General features: G+C 52.4%; 1 protein-coding gene across 3 annotated transcripts in view; it reads right to left on the reverse strand.

Moving 5' to 3' along the window:
• Nol4l (nucleolar protein 4 like) overlaps positions 1–23,246 on the reverse strand; it is a 123,223-nt gene that overhangs the window by 65,858 nt on the left and 34,119 nt on the right. For 2 of the 3 annotated variants that reach the window (XM_028887522.2, XM_028887521.2), the window contains exons 2-3: positions 8,947–9,102; positions 3,385–3,496 (exon numbers count right to left, since the gene is read on the reverse strand). In XM_028887522.2, the coding sequence (XP_028743355.1) occupies positions 3,385–3,496; positions 8,947–9,102 (268 nt within the window). Of the gene's footprint in view, positions 1–3,384; positions 3,497–8,946; positions 9,103–18,245; positions 19,090–23,246 lie in introns of those variants that run through there. The other variant, XM_028887523.2, reaches the window with a different exon arrangement.

Below are 23,246 nucleotides of genomic sequence, written 5' to 3' on the forward strand. Positions count from 1 at the left end.
GATTCCTCAGCCAAGAAGAACTGAGCGTGCCCTATGGGCTCCACACAGACCCAAAACACCCAGGAGACTGTACTTGTAGTAATGCCCCTTCTTTGCAGCTAGGACACCACCACACAGAAAGGCTATGCAGCTTCTCACTGTCACAGTGAGAATGGGGAGAGAAAAGGCCAGCCAACAAGGCAAGACAGAAGAGAGCAATGGGCAGGAATGGGGCTGGAGAGCACAGGAAGGAGGGATCTAGAAGGGCCAGCAGGGTCCTGGGAACCGCAGAGAAGTCTAGCGGGTGATCGGCATGCTCCTAAGGAAGCAGGAGCACAGCCCACGTTGATCACAGCCAGCTCAGGGTTTGTAACCGTGTCACGGTATATTGCCACGGTCGAGAAAGCAGGAACGCACCCTCAGAGGTTCCTCTGCCCAGGACGGCAGGCGGGTTGAGAATGAGTTCCCACTGGGATTGGTGGGAGATTGGTGGTGTGGAGGCCCTGGAACTGACGACTTCCAGACCCCCCTCTGCAGCTTGCTTTGTTTGTGGAGTGGGGAGCTAGGGGCTGTTGGGCCCCACACTCTGCTGGGGACAGGCTGCTCACTGGGGCCACTCTGCTTCCTCCTCTCCCTTTCAGCATGAGGCCAGGAAGCTGGACAGCCTCCCAGCAGCCCCAGAGGAGACTCCATCCTGTCCCCTGTCCCCCTTCCTCCCCACCTTCCTGGGACAGGAATAAGAAGCCTGCCCTGGGGGAAGGGAGGACTAGCAGGCAGGGATGCAATCTGAGAGAATGCAGAGGGCAGAGGTCTCTCCTGTCAGGGAGAAAGCTGGCAACAAGGATTTAGAGGCTGATGCCTCAAGCCATGGAGCAGAGAGGGAACCTATCAGATTCCAGAGCTCTCTACTGGCAGTCCAGAAACCAAACTTTCCCTTTTAAATCTAGCACGTGGGTGGACCCAGCTATTTTGCTCAGGGCGGGGGTTGACCTTACCTTTGTAGCCACTGGCTTTGGGTCTAGGGGGAAAGGGAAGCCACCTGGGCCTGAGCACCACAGCCGAACAATGGGCTCATGTTCCCAAGGTATCCGAGGCCCAGGCTCTGCAGAGTGGGCTCCTTTTAGGCATCTGCACCACCACAGCTTCCACTTTGCTGATGAGAAAGGCAATGTTGCTGCTTTCCTCTCTAGGGAGGTAGGTGAGGGGAGCCTGGATGAGGGATTTCACCCGGCACTTCTTTGGGGCTTGGTTTTCTTGGCTGTATGCCAGGACTGACAACTCAAGGCTATTATGAGCAGGAGATTCTCAGAGAGGTTCCCTAACCTGCTGTGGGACACACAGCAGGGAACAGGACTGACTGCACACCAGATCCCCCTGGCCTGGTGCCCACTCGTGCATGGGCCATGCTCTGTCTGATTTCCTGTAGTCACTTCTCTGCAGTGGGAAGGTCAGCTGCCCAGGACTGAGAACGGGCAGACACCTGTCCTCTTTCTGTCAAGATAAGCCCAGGGAGAGAGGCTCAGCACACAGTCCTCAAGCTGGTTTATATTCTAAGCAGTTGCCAGCTGTGAGCAACCCCCCTTCTCCTCCTTGTCCTCTTTCCTGGGGCTTGTGGGTGGGAAGGACCCTCCTAAGGGGGAGGCAGTCAGTGGGGAGAGGAAGCAAGTCGCTGCTGGGCTCCTCACAGAGAAGCCCAGCATCCTGAAGACCTTGCAGCCTTTGGGGAGGAGCACCCTCCTCACAGTTGGAGGCAGAGCAGGAGAGCTGGGAGACCTACAGTCCCCCAGGGCAGCCTTGCCTCTGTTCCTTCAGGCAGCAGTTTTGTGCCTGACTCCTCCAGTTGCTATGGAAACAATTAGGGCAGGAACAGGAGAGGACCAGCACACTTGGGTGGGCAGGATCCAGGCAGCTAGCTCAGGGCCCAGACCTGCAATGTGGGGAGGGAGCAGAGAAAAGCCCTCCAGGCCCATTTGCAGGGCCAAGGATTGTCTTGGCCCTGGGGCCAGGCCATGTGTGCTCTGTGACAAGCATCCCCTAGGGGTCACTCTCCCATACTAGAGCTCTGTGCCAGGCTCACAGACAACCTCTCAAGTCTTATCAGTCCTCTGAGTAGGGACCCTTTCTAACCCCAAGCACAGAGCTGAGACCCATACCCACACAGCTTGGCCCAGGAGCTTGCTCTCAGCAATAGAACAGCATTAACAAGTTCTGGACCCTCACACCTTGGAAGCTGTTTAATGTGCCTGACAGGCATCCACTGACTAGTGGTTCCCAGACAGCAAAGCCTCTTGATTTGGTGAGTCAGCTGGTGTCACAAGTGGCTCAGGTGCCTCAGGGGCACTCAGAGGAAAACTCTGCTGTGGCCTGTGTTCCTGTGACCTGGCTATCATCATGTGGTTGACTTTTCCTCCCTAGGTGGGTGGATGCCATTTGAGTTCTACCTGGATAAGTGGCTTACTCTCCATTCCTACTTTGTTCTCATGGTCGGGCAACTGCCCCCAACCCCTTAGCCCCGTTGACCATGGTTCATCATTTGTAGGCTGCAGCCAGAAGAGGCACAGCATGTTATGGGGAAGGCCTAGAACTCTGATCAGTGACCCACAACCCATGACACACTAGTGTCATGGTAACCATGGCTAAATGTGCTGGCCTGTGTTACAGTCAAAGTCAGCTGCAGGTAGACAAGCTCTGATGGGCTGTTATGGTTGACAGTGTAGAGAGATATTGATTGGGGACCCTTGATGGTCTCACTGGGCTGAACAGAGCAAGGGGCAACTTGCTAATCACAACTGGTCTGTCCATTTTAAATTCTAATCAGTCCTCACTGATCTACTGATTGGAGGGCACATGGGTGTGTGCACAGGGAGGGAGCAGACCTCAGTGAGGGCCCAACATCAGCAGGTGTTAAGGGCCAAACAGTAAGAGGAACATGCCTCATGGGGTGTGTGCCTCTCTTCAGAGACCCAGATCCATGTGTACATGAGTGGACAAACAGGCCCATGGGCAAGGCCAAGTGGCTAGGATGGCAGCGGCCAGAGAACAGGAAGGGAACCGTTTCTAACTAGAAATGAGGTGGAAGGAGGGGCTAGCCTAAGCCTGGAAGGGCAGGATGGATGGGTCATTGACTTAAGTGAAGCTTAACTTAAAAAATAACAACAATAACAACAAAAAAACCAACAACAATAAGCAAGCTGTGTGGGGCACACACATAATCTCAGCACTTGAGATGCTGAGGCGGGAGGAGGGCTGAGAGTTCAGGGCCAGCCTGGGCTATACAGTGAGACACTGTCTCAAAAACAAATAAGTAATCAAGTAATTAATTAATTAGAAAGTTACACAGAATCAAACAAGGCTCTCAGGGCAGTGCCACCAGTCATACTGGCCTCTGGGAACAGTGGCCCCCACCTTTGGGCTCCGGGCCGCTGGAGTTAAAGTGCATCCTCTTCTGACATTCCGTGCAGCTCATGAGGAACCGAGTCACAGCCTCTCTGGGGAGGAAGGCGTAGGTCTCCGCGATCTGCCAGAAAACAGTTTGCACGTCATGTGCCACCTTGGAGGCAACTTGGTCACCAGTGACAACAAGGCCAGTGGCCTCCACTCCTTGCTGTAAAATGAGCCACTTGTTTTTAAGACTTGAATAAAGGAGATAAAAAATTGCAAACGAAAAACATTTAAACATGATCTAGCTTTTAACCTCTAACAAGTAATATTCTTCTTAGAACATTTTATTGCTGCCACTGAAGGGTGAACTTATGAACACTGCTCTAGAATACAGCAACCTCTCCTCTGAGAGATGTATAAACTAAGACGCACTTGTAAATTCACTGGCCTATGAACAGAGCCCCAAGTTCTACCATTGACGTCCTGGGCTAACTTACAGGCCAGAGCCTTTCCGGCAGAGTCATAGGAGGCTGGCTTGGGGGCACCCAGTTTTCCACATTGTACCACTCGGGAGCCTTCCTGTTCCTTCTTGTAACTAAGGATTCAGCTGAGGTCACACAGCTCTTGGGGGGCAGTGTTGCGAGCATCACTATCCCACGCTGCGGGACAGAGCTGGTAGGAGGGAGGGAAGGTGGAGATGGAATGGAGGGAATATGAGAAGGCTGGGTAGGAAGCAGGGAGGGGGGTGGCCTAGAAATCTAGTAAGGGGTCAGCTTTGCTCTGGGTTGGAAACTCTGCTTCTGTTTTGGCTGTCGCTGGGATGCCACTTTTCCTCTCACCTGCTGCCTAGAGCCCGGTTCTCCCACTCTGCTCCACTAGGGGGCAGCATCACCAAGCATTCCTGTCCTGACCACAGCCCAGCAAGAAAGTTGGGTGAGGGCTTGGGGGCCACTCTGGACTGCACTGGGTCCTTCTCTGTGGCAAGAACACAGTCTGTTTCTATAGGGAAAAGGACTCATGGGCATTCCGAATCTCTAGAGGAGAGGAGAGCTAGGGTATGTAGATGGCTAGGGTGCACTAGACTGCAGCAGCCCCCTAAGGACCAGCCTTCAAGGCTCTCAGCCCAGCCACTGGCCTGCTAGTTCCATGGCTACTCCTGCCAGCTGCAAACTTGAGTTAATTTTGGTGACACAGTTGTTACTTCTCAGCTGATTTGATGCTCTGCAGAGCAGGCAGTCTCTTTGATGAGCTATCTTCCTTCTAAATCCCCTGTCTGATTGCTTTGCTCTGGAGGTCAAGGACAAGGGCCAACCCCAGCATCTCTGGCTGTGGCCACAAATGGGAGAGCCCCAGTGGAGGAGGACGGCAAGGTTGGCCCACTTGGGGAATGAGGACTGGAAGGTGGGGGGCTTTCTGTTAGGTAAGCAGGCATCTTCATCCTAGCCTAGAGCTCCTGAAGTCCCTTTCAGAGCATGCTGAGTTGGGAACAGTGAGCTTGGCTGTAGAAGGACAGGAGGGAAGGATGAGTTCCAGGCAGAGCCAGGGCCAGGGCTGACTGGCCAAAAGATGAGGTCCTGGGCTCCCCTGAGATAGTGCTCCCAAAGTTAGGCCTCAGAAGAGCTGAGTGGCTACGGGGAAGAGAGCTACAATAAGCTGGAGAGAGGAGGGGGAGGAGGTTCCTGGCAGAAACTAGTCAAGCTTGCCTGCTCACCTGCACTGGACAGACACTTTTCAAAGGACTCAAGAGCAGCCCCTGGCCAGGCTGCTCTGCTCAGCGCTGTACACAGGATGAGAATGTCAGTTCTTGCTGCCTAGGCTGCAGTGTGCACAGGAGTCTGTCTCCAGGGTGAGATGGTGACCAACAAGATCTCCTGGGGTCTGGGTTGAGCCATGGGGATATATCTTATGGCCCTGGGTCCCACAGGGGAATGGGAGAGGTAAGAAGTCCTTGGAGCTGCCAGGTGGTGGGACAGAGTGTAGAAGGAAGCCTGGGGAATCCGTTCTGCACAGAGGGACCCATATGGACAACACAGTCCCTCTTCTCTCACCTTCTACAGCATCTTTTGGTTCACCCTTCAGTTGGTCCAGGACCAGAAATAGAGCCTCTATTTCTGTCTGAGGGCCTAGATGCCACAGGTCCACGGGACCACACATACATATACACAAAAGTGAGACCAGAAAGGCAATCCTCACACGCTATCTTGTCGGGAGGACAGTGGCTTTCAGATGGCTTCAGACTGTTCTAGAAATAGACACATGTACAAAACAGAACCAGAGAGCTGCCTCTGTGTTTTGGAAGGGAGATGCTCCAGGACCTGTCCCCAGGAGGCTTCCCTCAGCTGTCCTGAGATGCCTGCCATGTTGTTCTCAGAATCTACTGCCAGGACCCTAAAACCATGCATGGATTTCCCTTTTCTGTTTTTCTCAGTCTTAAAAACTGAGAGATTTCACGGGCAGGGAGAGCAGAAGCTATTTGCAGAGTCGCTGACTTGCAAGGTCCATTTTCACTCCCCAGCTCAGAAGCCAACAGAGCCTGATGAGGTGGGCGGGGTGGGTGGGGTGGGGTGGGGATTTGCACCACTTTACAAGATCCTCCTTCTGCCCTGTGGTGGATTAGCACGTGGTGGGGCCTGGAACAGCTGTTGACCACATCTGGCCTCAACTCCAAAGTGGCCTGGGTGGCCAGATCTACGCTCTGGAAGCTGATCAGGCCTCTAGCATCCCTGGGGGGAAGAGGAAGTGAAAAGGTTCCTCAAGCCCTGATCCAGTGAGATCAGTGAAGCGTTTGGGAAAGAGCTCAGGGAACTGGAAGCAAGCTGGAACTCTCCCTGGGTTTAGCACCGTGAGATTCCTGGGATCCTTGGACCTTCAGGTCACCCTGCTTAGGAGGCTATGGTAGGGCTCCCTGCTCAAACAGGAGCTCTTCCTGTATCATCTCATGCAAATGCCTTCTGCCTGACTCTAAAAACTCCAGGCCTTACAAGCTCATAACCTTTCCTCTCTAATTCATGGTTCTCTAATTCAGTTGCTAGAAAGACTCTCCCTTCTACTGAAGAAATGGCCTCCTTTAGTGCCCTGAACAAGGCTGCCCAGTCCCCTACTGTCTCCCAACCCCTTAAGGCACTTCAGGCTTGTAAGAATTTTAAAGTCCTTGTGCCTTATAGATGGAAAATCTGATTTTTGGCAAAATACACAGTGACAGATCCAGAAACCGCTCATCCGAGGGCTTGATGAAGCCCTGCAGTGCCAGGCTGTGCCTCTCCCCAGCCATCATCAGCACAGGGTTTGCTTGGGGGCTCTTTCTGAAGGCGATGGGCGGGGTGGGGCAGCTCATTTCTGCAGAGCAAGACCGAGGAGGAGCTAGGCTGGGTGGGAGGAAATGGAAGCAGATGAAACGAGGGGATAGGACATCCAGGTACTGCCTCTGCCCCAGGAACAGGAAGAGGGTGGGCACAGGAAAGGTGGCCGACAGGGAAGGGAGGAGGAGGGGAAGGGGGAGCACTGGCTCCTTGGCCTTGAACTGCTGCAGAAAGACCCTGGCCTGCTGGGCTCAGCCTTGGCCCTGTGCTGAGATTCCAGCTGTGTGTGCAGCCCAGCCGGTTCCATGCCAGTCGTGTGCCAGCTCTAGGCTGGGCAGGGAAATGGGGCACATGGCAGCATATGGATCAGAAGCAATGGGCTAGCTGTCCACTTAGCCCGGGAGGATAAGGGCTGGCAAGACTGGCCCAACTCACCCTCAGCCTCTGCATGTTCCAGAGGCCACAGACCCCACCAAGGACTGCCTATGGACAAGGCTTGGTGCTGGGCACTGAGGAGCCAGGGAAGTCACCAGATCCATACAGCCAAGCCCACATGCCTGACAGTAGCCAGTGGCTGGCTTGATAGTTTGCCTCAGGAGACCTGTGGCAAGGAAGGATGGATACTAGTCAGTTGCCGGGCTCTGCACCAGCTAGGTGACCTTAGGCAGGCTGTGGCTCTCACCTTAAAATGGGGGCCCACAGGAGTCCCTGCTTTATGCCTGTAGCCTTTACATAGATCTGACTTAGGAGGTGAGATTGGAAAGGGCTAAGGATGGACCCTGATATACGTGGAGGCCCAGCACTGTGTTAGGCTCAGTTCCACGGGGACCTGCTGGTTCTTGACCGATGGTCCTCCCTTCTATAGTTTCATTTGGAAACACCCTCAGACTGGCTTCCTTGCTCAGGGGCAGCAGGAGGGGTGGGAAGACAGTGCTGATCCTGTGGCACTCAGGTTGGTTCCTCACTTCTCTGAGGTTCCCAGCAAAGGACCCTTCCTCAAGAGAGACGGCTCAGTGGTTAAGAGCACTAGCCGTTCTTCCGGAAGACATGGGTTCAATTCCCAGCACGCATACAGCATCTTATAACTGTAACTCTAGTCCCTAATGCTGTCTTCTGGTCTCCATGGGTACTGTATTCACACGGTGCACAGACTTACATGGGAAAGCAAGGAGCTCAGGACCTTCACACCTTGTGTAGGTGGGCAAGCCTGGCCCCAGGAAGATACAACTATAGGATTCTGAAGAGAAAATCCACATGGAGGGCCTGGAAGGATTCCAGCTGACTGCTACTCAGGTTCTGTGTGACCTTGGACAGTGACTTGAGGTTCTGGGTCTGTCCGTTTAACTAGAAAATGGAGCATAGTACCCTAGTCACAGGATGGCCATGAGGACTCAGCTGACAATAAAATGTCTGGCTTGTGGGCTTAGACCTGGGCATGAGCCATGGGTACAGACAGACTCAAATGTGGGGCAGGCCAAATAGGGAGGGGGCCTTTGCCTAGCAGCTTCCTCCTGAAGGTTGGGCCACTGCTCTCTCTACAGCCCTGTTTTCCAGCTCCCTGGGGTGTAATAGTTCTCCAGAGAGCCATTCCATCCCCTCCTGCCCTCCTCAAGGTAGCCAGTATACATGTTGCCTTCTCCATGAAGCCCCCCAGGCTTAGCACTAAATGTCCAGGGCTAGGAGTATGGTTGCTGAGCCCCCGGTATGGGGTTCTTGCTCTCTCAAAGCTGTCTTGGAGGCATTTCTCCTTTTGTGTTTATCTCTTTGCCTTCAGTCTCTCTGGCCCACAATTGTGACCTCCTGAAGGTAGGAGGAGTTCTCAGACCCAGAGCCTCTGGGAACTCACAGGACTGGCTTATAGTATGTGGTAATCTGGCTAAGCTCGCACACAGGAGGCATCTAGGGCAAGCTGGCAAGCAGTCCATGCCATGCTGTGGAAGCACTGGCCCCTGCGATTCTTATTATCTGTGCTCCCCCAGCAGGCTATAAGAGGCTGAAACTGGGGAAGGAGGGCTTCCTCCCTGCCCTGCCCTGCCCTGCCCCTCTCCTCCTCTCCCTCTCCCTCTCCTCAACCTGCTTCTCCTTTGTGCTCTGACCGCAGAGCCCGCCCCTCACCCTGTGAGCCATCTCTGGCTGCCATGCCCTTGCCCCATGCCCCCCTGGATCCCCAAAGGCCGCTTCATCACGCCTCAGCTCCCCGCCCCGCCTCCCCGCCCAACATGTGCGGAGCCCATGGCCTCCTGCCAAGGCCTGGGGCTGCCAGCGGAGGCAGAGACAGAAATCTCACCGCTCGGTAGGTTTTCTTCTGCCCAGCGTGCTTGGGGGCTTTGCCTGGCTCTGCGGAGCTCTCCACGTGCATCGAGTAGATGATGTCAAAGAAATCTTCCACCACAGCAACCCGCTTCAGAGAGATGCCCTCGGGCTCCGACAGGCCATCTGCCCCCTGCGACAGGGTGGACAAGCCGCGTTAGTGTCAGGGCTGATGAGGGGTGAGAGCTGGGCCCTGAGGCCAGGCCACAGGTCAGGGGAGGGGGGCAGGGACTTTGCTGCTCCCTGGCCCAGCATGGCCTCCAACAGTCTGGCTAGGGGCTGGGGAGAAGAGGGAGCCCACTGGATCTGGGGAGAGGGTACTGAAGTCAGGGTGGCTGAGGGGGCTACTAAATCTACCAGCAACAATGGGCAGAGAAACAAGACAACACAAGTACAAATTAGGAAACCAAGAGGCTCAGTGTTCACAATTCAGACAGATTGTGCCAGACTCCCAGAGAGCTCTCAAATCACACGCTGTGCCAAGACCATCCTAGAAGTCTCTGGGGAGGGGGAGTGCTAAATAGATGCGGGCCCCATCAGGAGCTTGCCAATTAGCAGTAACCTTTCACTGTGGTCCTGGGTTGGGGTCCCAGGGGACCAGCTCCCATCACCTGGGTGGCTCCTGCCTTCGCCCAGGCCTTTCTGAAAAGCTTTTCACCGCTTTCCTCCCTCCCCACTCCAGCAGCTGAACGCCAGCCACAGTACCCAGGCTCTTTGTGTGGGGAGATGTACAGAAAAGCAGGCTGGAGGCCATGTGGATGTGGCAGGGCTGGGAGCCTGGTGGCTATGGGCCTCAAGCCTCTTATCAGGCTGGCCTGAGTGCTGTGAGCTGGCCCAACAAGGAGGCATGCCAAGGTGGAGACTGAGTTCTCTGCAGCAAAGAGGTGTGGGAGGCACCTGCACACCCCCCCTCCACCACACACCCCTCTACCACACCCCCCCTCCACCACACCCCCCCTCCACCACACCCCCCTCCACCACACCCCTCCACCACACCCCCCCCTCCACCACACCCCTGGGGAGGGAAGCTATAGGGAGACTGCGGGGCACAAGCTCTAGGCAAGGCCAGTGTGCCATGAAGGTGTCTTCTGGTCCACAGAATACAAGGTACATCTGGGGACCCCGGCCCTCAGCCGTCACCTCCCCACGGGAAGACTGGGGAGGCTCTAGGGGCTTCAGAGGTCAAGAACAAACAGTGTGGCAGGGTTGGATGATGCACCCAAAGATACAACTCCAAGACAATCCTTCCCAGAGGATGCAGGCTTAAGGAGAGCAGCCCTGTGGAGGTGTGGAATTCATCTGCCGGCTCACACCAAAAAAAAAAAAAAAAAAAAAAAAATGCCCGGCATGTGGTAGGTGATTGACAAACAACTACTGTTAAGCGGGCGATTGGCTAGCAGCAGCAGAGCAACGTGGTTTGGACACACTCTACCCCACCATGACGTGTGGCCTTGACTATCTTGCATCTTTGAGCCCCATGCCCTTCATCTATAAAAAGGGAAGAAAGCACTCCATTGCCTACAAACTTCTACGAGGGAGGACAAAATGAGATACGGCGCAGCACTTTGTACCAAGTCTGGGAGGCAGGACTATTTTCACAAACACTGTTGTTAAGAATTGCTTTAGAATGAGTGTGGTGGTGCATGTCTTCATGTATATCTCTGTGAGTTTGGGGCCAGCCTGGTAGACACAGCAAGTTAGACCTCCAGGGCTACATAAAGAAAAGAGGCCAAGTTTCTGAGTATATGATAGAGCTCAACACTAGAACACTACAACTCTGGGAGCTTGTGATGGTTGGAACCTGCCTGAGAACAGGACGGGCACAGATAGCTTAGGCAGGCCCTCAGACTTCATAGCTGAAGAATACAGGCCTTAGCAGCATGCAACAGACAGACTTGGGTTTTATCCCTTAGCTTTCCAGACAGACATGCAGTGATGGTAGAAGAGGAAATTCTTTCCGCCACTGGCCTGCTTGAGGCATCTGTGGTGTGGGCTGCTGAACCCTAGAACTCCTGGGTTATGGCCTCACCTGCCTGATACAACTCTCTTGCCAGTCAGGACCTATTTCATGGGGACTTATTAAACAGCAGGCTTCTGTGTAAGCATATATGTGTGTGTACAATGCATGGGTGCAGGAAAGCTACATGCTAGCCCACCATCACTGCTCTGCAACTGCGGGCAAACTTCCAGCTTCCCTGGTGGTCACTTATGAGATGAGCTATGAAATTACACATCTTTTCAGGACTCACTTTTACTTCTTTCTCAGGGGAGAAGTCCTAAACTGCCTTTACAGGCTCAACAATGGCCAGCTTGTTCATTGCTGACTGGTAACTACCAGCATTTGGAGGATCTTCAAATACTGCCCTGAACAACTGCGACAGGTCAGATATTGTGACAGTCAGTTATAATACAATGTTAACTTTTTGTTTTTTGAGACAAGGTCTCATGTAGCCCAAGCTGGCCTCCTTGTGTAGCCGGCACTGGCCTTCAACTTCTGATCCTTTGTTGTTGTTGTTGTTGTTTGTTTTTGTTTTTTTTCGAAACAGGGTTTCTCTGTATAACAGCCTTGGCTGTCCTGGAACTCACTCTGTAGACCAGGCTGGCCTTGAACTCAGAGATTATTTTTTTAAGTTTTATTTTTTTGTCTGTATGTATATATGTGTATCACATGTATGAAAAGGGTATGAGATACCCTAGAACTGGAATTCCAGGCAGCTGTGAGCTGTCACATTTGCTGGGAATTGAACCCACATCCTCTGGAAGGATAGGCGGTGTCTTAATCACTGAGCTGTCTCTCTAGCCCCTGTTTCCACTTCTAAAGTGCCGGGCTTACTAGTGTGTGCTACAAGCCCAAGCTCAGCTATAGTGAATTTCTTTAAAAGCCATTGCTGGATGCGGTGGCACAAGCCTTTAATCCAGCATTCAGACAGCAGGGGTAGGTGGATCTCCGTGAATCTGAGGCTAGCCAGGACTACATAATGAGTCCCAGACCAGCCAGGGATACACTGTTATACCAAGTCTCAAAGCAAACACAAGCAAACAAAAACCCAACTTATTTATGTGAGTGGATGTTTTGCCTGTTTGCATGTATGTGCACCCTGTGCATGCCTGATGTCCACTGAGGCCAAAAGAGGACACTGGGTCACCTGGAACTAGATTTACAGTCAATTGTGAGCTACAATGTCAGTGCTGCTAACTAAACCCAGGCACTGTGCAAGCGCAGCCAGTAAGCCATCTCTCCAGCCTCCTCTAAATAATACACCTTAAAAAAAGTTCATTTATACATAGGAGCGCTCTATTTTGCATATATGCCTGAATGACAGAGAAGGCATCAAATCCCATTACAGATGGTTGTGAGCCACCATGTGGTTGCTGGGAATTGAACTCAGGACCTCTGGAAGAGCAGCCAGTGTTCTCAACCACGAAGCCATTTCTCCAGCCCCCTCGAAAACACTTTTTTTTGAAAAAAGATTCATTAATTTATTACGTATACAGTATTCTGCCTGCATGTATCCCTGCAGGCCAGAAGAGGGCACCAGATCTCATTACAAGTGGTTGTGAGCTACCATGTGGTTGCTGGGAATTGAACTCTGGGCTTCTGGAAGAGCAGTCGGTGCTCTTAACCACTGAGCCATCTCTCCAACCCATTGAAAACATTTTTAACTAGAGGTTTATGATGGCAAAAATGAATGAACTTCAAGAATAAACACAACTGAGTTTTTAGTCCTCAGTCTAGATGTGGCTGTGCAGGTGTGCACAGTTATTAAAAAGTCTCCTAAGAACACTAGTGACCTCTGTTGTCTTCTATAGAGCTGTTAAACTTTAACTTGTTATTTTGTTGTTGTTGTTTTAAGACGGAGCATTTGCTGGCCTGGAACTCACTATGTAGACCAGGGTGGCTCACAAAGATCCACCTACCTTTGTCTGCTGGGTGCTGGTATTAAAAGTGTGTGCCCCTGCGTCCAGCTCGAAATTTAATTTTGAAAAAGTATCAATTTTCAGGCTGTGTGGATAGCTCCAGGGCTAAAAACTCTTGCTGCACAGCACAGGTACTAGAGTTTGAATCCCCAGAGCCCACCTAAAATGCTAAGCACAGTCATCCAAATGCCTGAGGCCCAGTGCTGTTGGTATTGGGGAGACAGGAGGACCTCCAGGGCTTGTGGTCACCAGCCTGGCCTCTCACCAGTTCAGAGACCCTGGGTGGCTCATTTTGCTTCTTCAGTTTTGTTTTTTGTTTTGTTGTTGTTGTTGTTTTGTTAAGACAGGGTTTCTCTGTGTAGACCTGGCTGTCCTGGAACTCCCTCTGTAGACCAGGCTGGCCTCAAACTCAGAGATCCACCTGCCTCTGCCTTCCAAGTGCATGTGCCACCACCGCCCGGCTCCCTTTCACTGGTTGATACTGTTTTCTCCTCTGGAAGATGGGCCTGTCCTGACTGAATGTTCTAAGGATCCAGTAAGAATGTGTGTGAAGGGATTTGTGTGCCTGGGGACATCGTTCACAGATAAAGTGTTTGCATGTAAGCAGGAAGACCAGGGTTCAGATCCATGTATACACAAGGAAGCTGGCAAAGGAGACTAGTCTTAACAGCGAGGTCTAGGTCTGACTGAGAGACCCTGCCTCAAAAAATAAGCTTTCCACTCCAGCACCAGGGAGGCAGAAACAGACAGATCTGAGTTCCAGGCCAGCTTGGTCTACAGAGTGAGATCTCCAAACAATAAGTCAAATTAAGACAGAACAGTGATGAGTAAGAATTCCAACATCAGCCTCAGTCTTCCATATGCACATACATGCAAATATGCATGCAAACCTGCACACATATATGAAAAAGAAATGGGGGTAAGACTGTGTGAGGCATTTGGCACATTACGCTTGGTAAATAAATGTTCATCTCCTCCCTCTGGACTCACTGAGCCTGAACACTTTGTGTTTAGGAATCTGCTTTTCTCATTCTGATCTAGTCAGCTACAAACTGGATCCCATGAGGTAATATCCACATTCAGGAGAGATGCATAGTCTTACTTAATTTAATTCTTAAATTATATGTTAAGGCTGTCCTCAAACTTTGGACTGGTAAGTTTTTCCTGAGTTCAAAATATAACTAATAGTTGTCAGGTGTAGTGGTACACACCGGCAGAGGCAGGTGTATCTCTGTGATTTTTTTTTTAAAATTTATTTATTTATTATGTATACAGTGTTTTGCTGCATGTATATACTATCTATCTATCTGTATGTATGTATGTATGTTCCAGGCCAGCCAGAACTACAAAGTGAGACCTTGTTTCAAAAAACAAACACAAACAAAAAACTCCCAAAATGAATGTACCTAGATAGAACAGCAAAATATATTACCCAGTGCCTGTTCTGTCCCTGGCCTAGCCTCCCACCTCTATTCTTAGGTACACTTGGTTAAGCAGTGGCTTTGCACCTGGTCCAGTGTGACAATAAAATTATCCCAGGGAAACTTCAAGGGAACATTTATCAGTAACTACCTCTTTAAAAATTGATTGCTTGGCCGGGCGTGGTGACCCACACCTGTAATCCCAGTACTTGGGAGGCTGAAGGAGGAGTTCAAGGCCAAGTCCAGCCTGGGCTACATAGAGGGTTCCAGACCAGACTGGGGGCCATATAGGAAGACCTTGTTTAAAAAAAAAATTGATTTCTTATTTTCAACCTGTCTTATGTGGGTCCTGCCTCTATCAGGGAAGGGCTTGTAACAAACAGAACTCAGACCACACAAGGTTTGCAGAGGCATACACTGATAGCCCTCTAGTGAGCTGTGGCCACCTGGAGGTTGTGTGCTTAACACCCTAAAGGAAGAACACCAGAATGTCTGTCTGGCCTTCAACAAGAGCCCCGGGAAGATGAAGATGGTAACAAAGAGATCTGGCAGCAGTCACAGGCCCTGCATCCATGAAGGTAATGGCCTTTATGGTAAATGCTGCAGGAGGGGCATGCCTTCCCTAGCTGGGAATGCAGACAGAAATATGAGAGAGCTGCTAATTAAAAGAACACAAAGCGTCTTCCCCATAGCCTTGGGAACCTTGTCCATCCCCCACCCCTGCCCTGTACTGACCATTTTTGAGCCCAGGGCCTTGTACCCACCAGGCAAGCACTCTGCCACTGAACAGCATCTCCAGTCCTCTCCTTAGCCTTGGGATGCCCCAGCCAACCCACTTCTGCCTGGTACCCAAGCCAGTATCATTTAATCCCCTGCTTTAAACAAGCTGCACACTGTATTGATAAAGGAAGTTCATTTTACTTAGGGGACTGGATCAGAGAGGACCTGGACTCTCCTAACGATCCAGCTTTCAAAAATGCCAGACGGGAATGATGGAAAGAAACTCTATAGCATTTCATGGGGAAGGACATGAAAAATACCAGGTCAATGGGAGTTTTTTTCTCTATAGGGAAGAACATTGCCATGGTAACAAACTCCAGAACCATCCAACTCCAGAACAACCAACCAGACCCAAACTAACCTAACTGGACACGGCATTCATTTTTAAAACTGTAGAGCTACTAACTTTTTTAGACGTTGCCAACTCCCTTAAAGCTAGCCCATTTGAATTCTGATCCAAAAGCTGGGTTGCACACAACTGAAGCAATCTCAAAATGTCTACTTTACATGTAACTGATATTTCAAAATATGTAGAACTCTGGTCCTCTGAATGTGGGTCCTACATAAGCAGCCTTAGAATTATATGAGAGCTGAGCGGTGGTGGCCCATATCTTTAATCCCAGCACTCAGGAGGCAGAGGAAGGTGGATCTCTGAGTTTGAGGCCAGCCTAGTCTACAGAGTGAGTTCTAGGACAGCAAAGACTACACAAAAGAAAGCCCATCTTGAAGAACAAAAACAAACAAACAAAAGTTTAAAAAGTGGGGGAGCTGGAGAGACGTCTCAGTGGTACAGGCTGTTCTTCCAGAGGACCTGGGTTCAATTCCAAGCATCCTCATGGCATCTCACAACTGTCTGTGACTCCAGTTACAGGAGACCCAACACCCTCACACAGACATACATGTAAGCAAAACACCAATGCACATAAAATATATAAAAAAGAATCATATGAGCAGTTCTTAAAAAATGGGTGTTTGGGGGCTGGGGATATGGATTGGTAGGTAGAGTGCCTGTCTAGCATGCACGAAGTCCTGGGTTCAATCCCTGGCACCACATAAACTGTACATGGTAACTTACACCCATGATACCAACACTTACAGAGTGTAGGCAGGAGCATCAGAAGTTCAAGCCTTTTTTTTTTTAACTGTAAAGGGGGCTCAAAGCCAGCCTAGGCTACATGAGACTCTGCCTCCAAAAACAAACAAACAAAATGCATATTTTTCATGGTCTACTTCAGCCTACCAAGTCTTTGCTCTGAGGTTTTAAAAAGTCCATCCCTGGCTGGGCGGTGGTGGCGCACCCCTTTAATCCCAGCACTCTGGCAGATCTCTGTGAGTTCGAGGCCAGCCTGGGCTACCAAGTGAGTCCCAGGAAAGGCGCAAAGCTACACAGAGAAACCCTGTCTCAAAAAACAAAAACAAAAACAAAAAAATAAAATAAAAATAAAAATAAAAAAGTCCATCCCCAAATGACTATAATGCAAGAAGATTTTGAGAAATGCTAATTAGCACCTCTCCATGATTGAGACATGAAGGTAAACAGTAGTGAAACTGACACTGACTCATTAAGTACAGCTACCACTTCTGGGCTTCCAGGCCTTGTATGTTAATATTTTCATCTCTAGCAAAGGCTACCTTTCCTAATAGGGTGGGGGTAAGAAGACTCTTATTAGGCAATGTTACTATAAATTCAAGAAATCTGCCCAGAGACTTACTGTGGATCACAGGTGCATGGACAGGGATGCCCCACCCCCACCCCACCCCCACAAGCCTGACCATGCACTTTGACTTCCTGGCCAAGTTACTTTAGGAGGAATTGAATTCCTCAGTTTTTTCAAGTGACCAGAATACTTATCAAAAGGAGATTGTTATATACAGGGTTGAAGACCAATGAGAGGACCCATGGCATCTTGGCAGGCCATCAGGCTCCTGCCAGGTGGCCTCATGGCAATCCTTGGGAGAATCCCTTGGGTCAAGCCCTCAGATGGAATCCTGTCCATCTCCTACAGAAGCCAACTGAAGGGACCCCTGGCCTTGATAGCAAGCACGGTCCAATTGCTAATGGACGCAGCTCTGTCATCATCTCTGCAACTTTGAAGCTGCTGGCTGGTAACAAGTTACAGACTTATCAAGGTGAGAACACTGTTTCAAGCCACGGGATACCTTTTAGCATAGCTTCATCACTGTAAGAGGGAACTATGCTTCCCAGCCACAAGGAGGCCTTGGTTGAGAGGATGTTGCTAAATAGCAGGCACATTTCTCAAGTGGGTTCCTCCTAAGGGAGAGGAAGGAACCACCAAGAAAGTCCTTAAAATATGCGCTCTTGGTGGATTCCAGATCCAACTCTTAACGAGGCATGAAAATCAACGGGATTGCTGCTACAGGACGGCATCAGTCAGCAGAACACACCCCAGGGGACAAACCTTTGGCTTCCACTTGTGTGGGAGTTTGGGACTTCAGGGGGTTGATTGCGCAGGCAAACTCAATGATGCTGCTCCATCCCATCTAGGCCAGCCAGAAAAGAGGCTGAGAACACAGCAAAAGGCACTGGGCATGCTCCTCCCAGGCACTGACAGGGCTTGTTCCTGCTTTAATCAATTTGGCCACGACTTGAGTTTGGGAAGTTTCAGGATAAGGGAGTCTTATTCCAACCCCTGAGCAGAGCTAAAGGAAGACCCAAAGGGGAGGAGTTAGCCCCCTGCAGAGGAACCACAGAGGGGTAGGAAGAGGTGGAGAGATCTTAAAACCACAGAAAACTGAGAGATGGAAAAGCAGACTGAAAGAGCTTCACCCCAACCTCTGAAAGTCTCTCCCAGAGTCCCAGGAGAAGCTGGTGATAACTTGTAAGGTTGCAATCAGATGGCCAAGGAGGGCCCTGCTCAAATACAAGTGACAGTGTTTTTATTTCTTTTGACTCTAAATATTAATTACCTAACTGAAAACAAGCAATCCCTTCAAAACAAGGCTCACACTGGAATTCTCTGGCCCCCAGTGCCACTGAGCTCTTCAGACCTGGAGGGGGCAGTGGGAGGAAGCCCTCCCCACACCCATAAATAAATGTATAAGCAAGGCACTGAGGACTCAATGTAGCACCTGCCTCTTATCCACCCTTGTGCTCAATCTCCAACTGTTAGTGCGGAGCACTGCCATCGAGTCGCACCTGCCATCTGGAACAGCCTCACATATTCCAAGACCTCCTTTCTGCTTCGCTGAACCTCTATCTTCTTTCAAATCACGCCGAGGACCAACATGCACGCCCGGGCCCACAGAGAAAGTGCCTGGGACGGACCCCGAAGCCACAGCGAGGTGCCACATCCTTCAAGCTGCTCCCAGGAGCCTTTTCCTTTTCTGCTCTTCTTTTTTTCTTTCTTTTGGCTTTAACTCTGGGGTTCCTGGCAGGGTAGGGAAGGGAGGGAGGGAGTGCGGCGGGCTAAGGCAACCCTTTTGGGAAAGAGAAGGGCGGGGGAAGGAAGTGCCAGGCGGGGATGAAGCCTCCCTTGGGAGATACTGCAGGGTCAGGGACCGGCCTGATCTGAGCAATAAGGGTGTTCCTAGAAGCGAGTCAGAGCCAGAAGACAATCCAGCCCTGCCCTCAGACGAGGAGGGGCTGCGCCTCAGTTTCCTCAAGCGCGAAATGACACCAAGTGCGCCATGGCTTTCACCACCTCACCGGCGGAGGGCTGCGGGAAGCCCGAACGAAGCACAAACACGCCTGCCCTCTTGAGACATTCATAAATGACCGCTGTCGTCACCACTGCAGGAGGGGCGCCCTCTGAGACTCTGGGGTCCCGCCTCCCTCGGGGACCGGACCTCTGAATGGGTTCTAGGTAGAAGGAGGAGGCTCTGAGCCCGACAGGTCCCTCCGGACCTAAGCTGGAGGCGCGGGTGCGCTAACGAGCAGGGGGCCCCAGGTGCGGGCCCCACCCCGGGCTGGGGGGCCGAGGGGGAGGGGCGCGTCCCGCGCGCTAATGACTGTTGACAGCGCGCGCAGGGGCCGGCGGGCCGCGCGCGCCGCTGACAGCTGCTAGGGCGGGATGAGGGGCAGGGGTGAGACGCTCGCACTCCCCACGGCGCACGCGCGTGCGCTCCCGGAGGGAAGGGGCGGGGAGACAGGCGCGCGCCTGCGCCCGCGAGTACGCGCGCGTGCGTGTACCGGCCCCGGTTCCGAGGGCCTGCTGGAGCGGCTCGTGCGGCTCCTCGCGGGCAGGCAGGTAATGAGAGTAACCATGGCAACCCACCAGAGGAAGTGTATTCTGCAGGAGACGTTAATCCCCTCTCCCCGGAGCTGGGACAGCCTGACTTTCCATTCTCACACAGTAATTAGATACCAGCTGTCAGTGCAGGGGGGACGGCTCCACGGCTGCTGCCCGGCTGGGGAGGGGGGGTGCACAAAGGGGTAGGGGGACGCGGGGAGGGGGGCGTTAAAGACACAGGGACGCTTTGCGGCCGTGCGCCCAGGGCGCCCGCCGCTTGGCGCATGCCCGCGCACCTGGAGACCCCGCCCGCTCGGGGGCCCCGCCCATCCCACGCGCACCTGCTGCGCGCGCGCGCGCGCGCCGGTCCACCTTCTCCCGCCCGGCTCCGGCCCCGCCTCCTCGCTCTCGGCACACCTGCCCTGCTCCGCCCTCCACCCCGACGCTGCCCACCTGTCCTTTGTGCGAGGCGGTACCACTGGCTCCTTCAGGGACTGCCCGCTATGTGCCAGGCGCCGTGCCAAGCCTGAGCTCGCGCAGTCCCTCCCAGACCCTCGGAGGTAAGCGCCTCGCTGCTCCTCTCCCAAGGCTCAGCGGGGTGTGGCCATTTGCCCAGGGTCATGCAGACTTGAACACCCATGCTGATGGCTCCCATTTGGCCACGGAGCCACAATGCCTTCCCTGGGACTTCTCAACTGCTCTGGGGGACAAAACAATCACACTGGTGGCTGGCATCGTGATGCACCTACTATGTGCCAAACGTTCACTGCCTCATTTCACCTTCCAGCAACCCTGGAAATGTATCACTCTCCTCTTACAGGCGAGGAAAGAGATGCAGAAAACTGACGGTGGCCTTCAAACCCAGGCAGCCCTACTCCAGGATCCATGCCCCAGCTACTGTACTGGGATCTATTAACCCACCTCTGGATTTGAGGTGGCTGCAATCCAGCCCACGTCTTTCCCCTGTTTCTCCTGGCTCAGCTTACTCCAGTCCTGTCCCCAGCATTGTTACAAGTCACCTCTCCTAGTCCCTGAAAAATCCAGGAAGCTTCTAGGCCTGAAGCCACTGTTCCTAATTTATGTTCAGCCTTCCAGAAACCCTAGGTCTCGGCATAGACAGCCACTTGGAAGTCATTCCCTTCTCATCTCCCAGATAGAAAAACTAAGACAAACCAAGGCAGGAAGCTGGCACACTTGGGAAAGAGGTCAGTCCCCTCAGACTCAGTTGGACCCAGAGCCTCCCACCCCACAATAAGGGGGGCATGCCAAGGAAAGGCAGGAAGTACAGATAAGCAAAGCCAGCTCTTGGGACCCAACGGCGGCGAGTGTCTGAGGCAGGAGGACGCTATTTGATCCCTTCCCCACTGCCCTGACCATGACCTCTTCTCTCTGTCTCTCTCTCTCATCCATGATGGACAAGGCAGCCAGCACCCTGGGCTGTGGCAGAGAACCCAGTGTTCCCCAATTGGGCTTCTTTCCAGTGTGAAGGGGGGGGGGGAGGCTAGGCCCAGGGCTTTAGGGACAGGGGTACCCCTGGGGCAGCCCCACCCTATACGGGCCTTGGCTTAGCAGCTCCAGCTCAGGAGGTTTCCTGCCTCCTCTCTCCCCATCTCTCAGTAGCAGAGCAGCCTAAATTTGGCTCGAGGAGGGAATGGGGGAGGTGGCAGCAGGCGGGTGCTATCAGAGGCCAGGGCGTAGCTCCCGTCTAGCCGGCTGGCATTTTTGCTGTCTGGAGGAGGGCAGGGGGGCCTCCGGCAGGCAGCCCTCTCCCGGAAAGGGAGATGTTCGTACCTTCTGACACACACTGAGTAATGTGCAAACGACATGCAAACTGAGTTTCAAATCAGCATCTCAGCCAGAGAACAGCTTGGTGCTGCTTTGGGACGAGAACAGGGCCAGCAGCCTCCTTGCCAGGGGCTTGAGTCGGGGTCAGGGACACAGCTGGTCTAGGGCTGGGCCTTAGGAGAACTCTGCTTCTGACCAGTTACAAAACCCATCCCAGTGGCTGAGTACCAACCCAAGGGCAGGGCCTTGACTTTCTCTGTCTGCACTGCCAGAGCTGAGCACTCTCTGCTGCATGGTAAAAGTAGCCACCCTGTCCAAGTCTGACCCTGGCTTTGCCACTGGACAACTGGGTCAGCTCCTCAGCGGGGCGTCGCCTTGTAGACAGCCACTGTGCTTCTAGAAGTTGGGCACAGGAAGTGGCCTGGAAAAAAAAAACCTGTGCTTTAGAATCAAGCCTAGGTTTGGCTCAACATGTGAGGCACTCCAGTCTTCCTGGCCCCACATCTGGAAAATGGGTTCAGAACCTCATGGTCAGCTGTGATGTCCATGGGCTGGCCTTGCACACTCTGGGCATACTCCAGGTCTCCACCAGCACTCATTGCTCTCCCTGCATGCCTCTCTCTGTCACACCAGCTCTGTCCCGGTTCCGTCTTTTCTCTGTCCCTCTGCTTGGGTTTTCTTATCTTTAGGTAACTGTGAGCCCCTTGCTTTGGTGACCTTGGACAAGTCTGTCTTTATGAACAGACCAAAAGGGGATAATGAGAGGTAGATAATGGGCTGTCTGCGTTTTAGACTCAGTTGGCATGTGCCAGGGGCAGCTCTCCTTTCCAACCCTCCACCATCCCCATCCCAAGTGACCGGGAGGGGTGGGCTGGCCCTCAACACTATCGGGATGGGGAGGTGGTGGGCCCCACTTCTTGGTAACTCTGTTTAACCCTAGATAACTGCTCCCCTGCTCCCTCGGTTGGCGCTGATATGAGCTGAATCCAACTTCCTGCCACCCCAAAGCCACTTCCTGCCCAACTTGAGCTGATACCAGAAGAACTTGTTTTCTGTACACAGAGCAGTCCCTGATGGGGTTGTTTTTGCATTGGCCAGTCTACCTGGTAGGGCTGGGTGGGGGAGGATGGGAACTCTGCCCTCCTTACCTGCTGCACCCACCTGTCCCGTCCTAGCCCTGCTTTTGTGCTGGCCAGCCATGCCAGCCAGGTGTTCCACTGGGCCCAGACAGACAATGTTTAGGCCATGGCACACAGTCTGACCCAGCCACATACAACCAGTTTGAGAACACTGGGGGGGGGGGAGGCCACCAGAAATGTGAGTGACTGTCAACACACGATAACAGTCACAGTTGCATACGTGAACACATGACCTCACAGTCACACAACCATATGGAGTCATGGGACAGTCTCACACACAATTAAATGCAGTCACACTCACAGTGCATGGTATCAGAACCCTTCATCACATACACCCAAGGTGAGCGAGAGTATGTCAGCAAATACTCTTTGAGGTCTGCCTGGGCAAGGCCTTGGACTAACCCTAATAAGAATAGCTGGAATAGTCCTACCATCATGCACACATTACAGATGAGGGAACCAAGTTTTAGAGAAGCAGCCCATAGAGGCACCAACTGCTCACTGCTGTTCCAGCCAGCCCAACTGCACCCTTCTGGCTTATTCCTTTAAAACTGTCTACTCACACATAACTCTTCTACAAAACTCAAGCAGCTCCTGTTCATTCCCTCAGAGGCTGGGTCATTCACAAAAGAGCACATCTCCCTTTGGCTTTAAGGGACAAGGAGACACGGCATTTTGTCCTGGCTTCAGCTATATTCTGTTCTGTGGCATAGAGTAGGTGCTCAGCAACTATTTCAGAATTGAAAAGACTGCTAAGGACAGAGTCTGGACTGGAACCCAGGACACCTGAGGCTGGAGCTCATTTCTATGTTACTATGCTTCTTTTCATATTGCCCAAGGACCCTTTAGCAACAGTGATCAATGAACGAATGAATGAATGAATGACCCAAGCTCTCAAGATCCTAGGCCAGTGATCCCCAGGCTAACCTCCTTCATTTCCTGGCAGTGTGGACAAGAGCCAAGCTCCAGGCCCCTTGGATAGTGGCAGGGCTGACGGCCGCCTAAAGCCGGCTGTCAGAGGCTTGTCTGGCCAGAGCTGCCAGC

The sequence above is a fragment of the Peromyscus leucopus genome, chromosome 4, assembly GCF_004664715.2.
Source record: "Peromyscus leucopus breed LL Stock chromosome 4, UCI_PerLeu_2.1, whole genome shotgun sequence".
Classification (NCBI taxonomy): Eukaryota; Metazoa; Chordata; class Mammalia; order Rodentia; family Cricetidae; genus Peromyscus; species Peromyscus leucopus.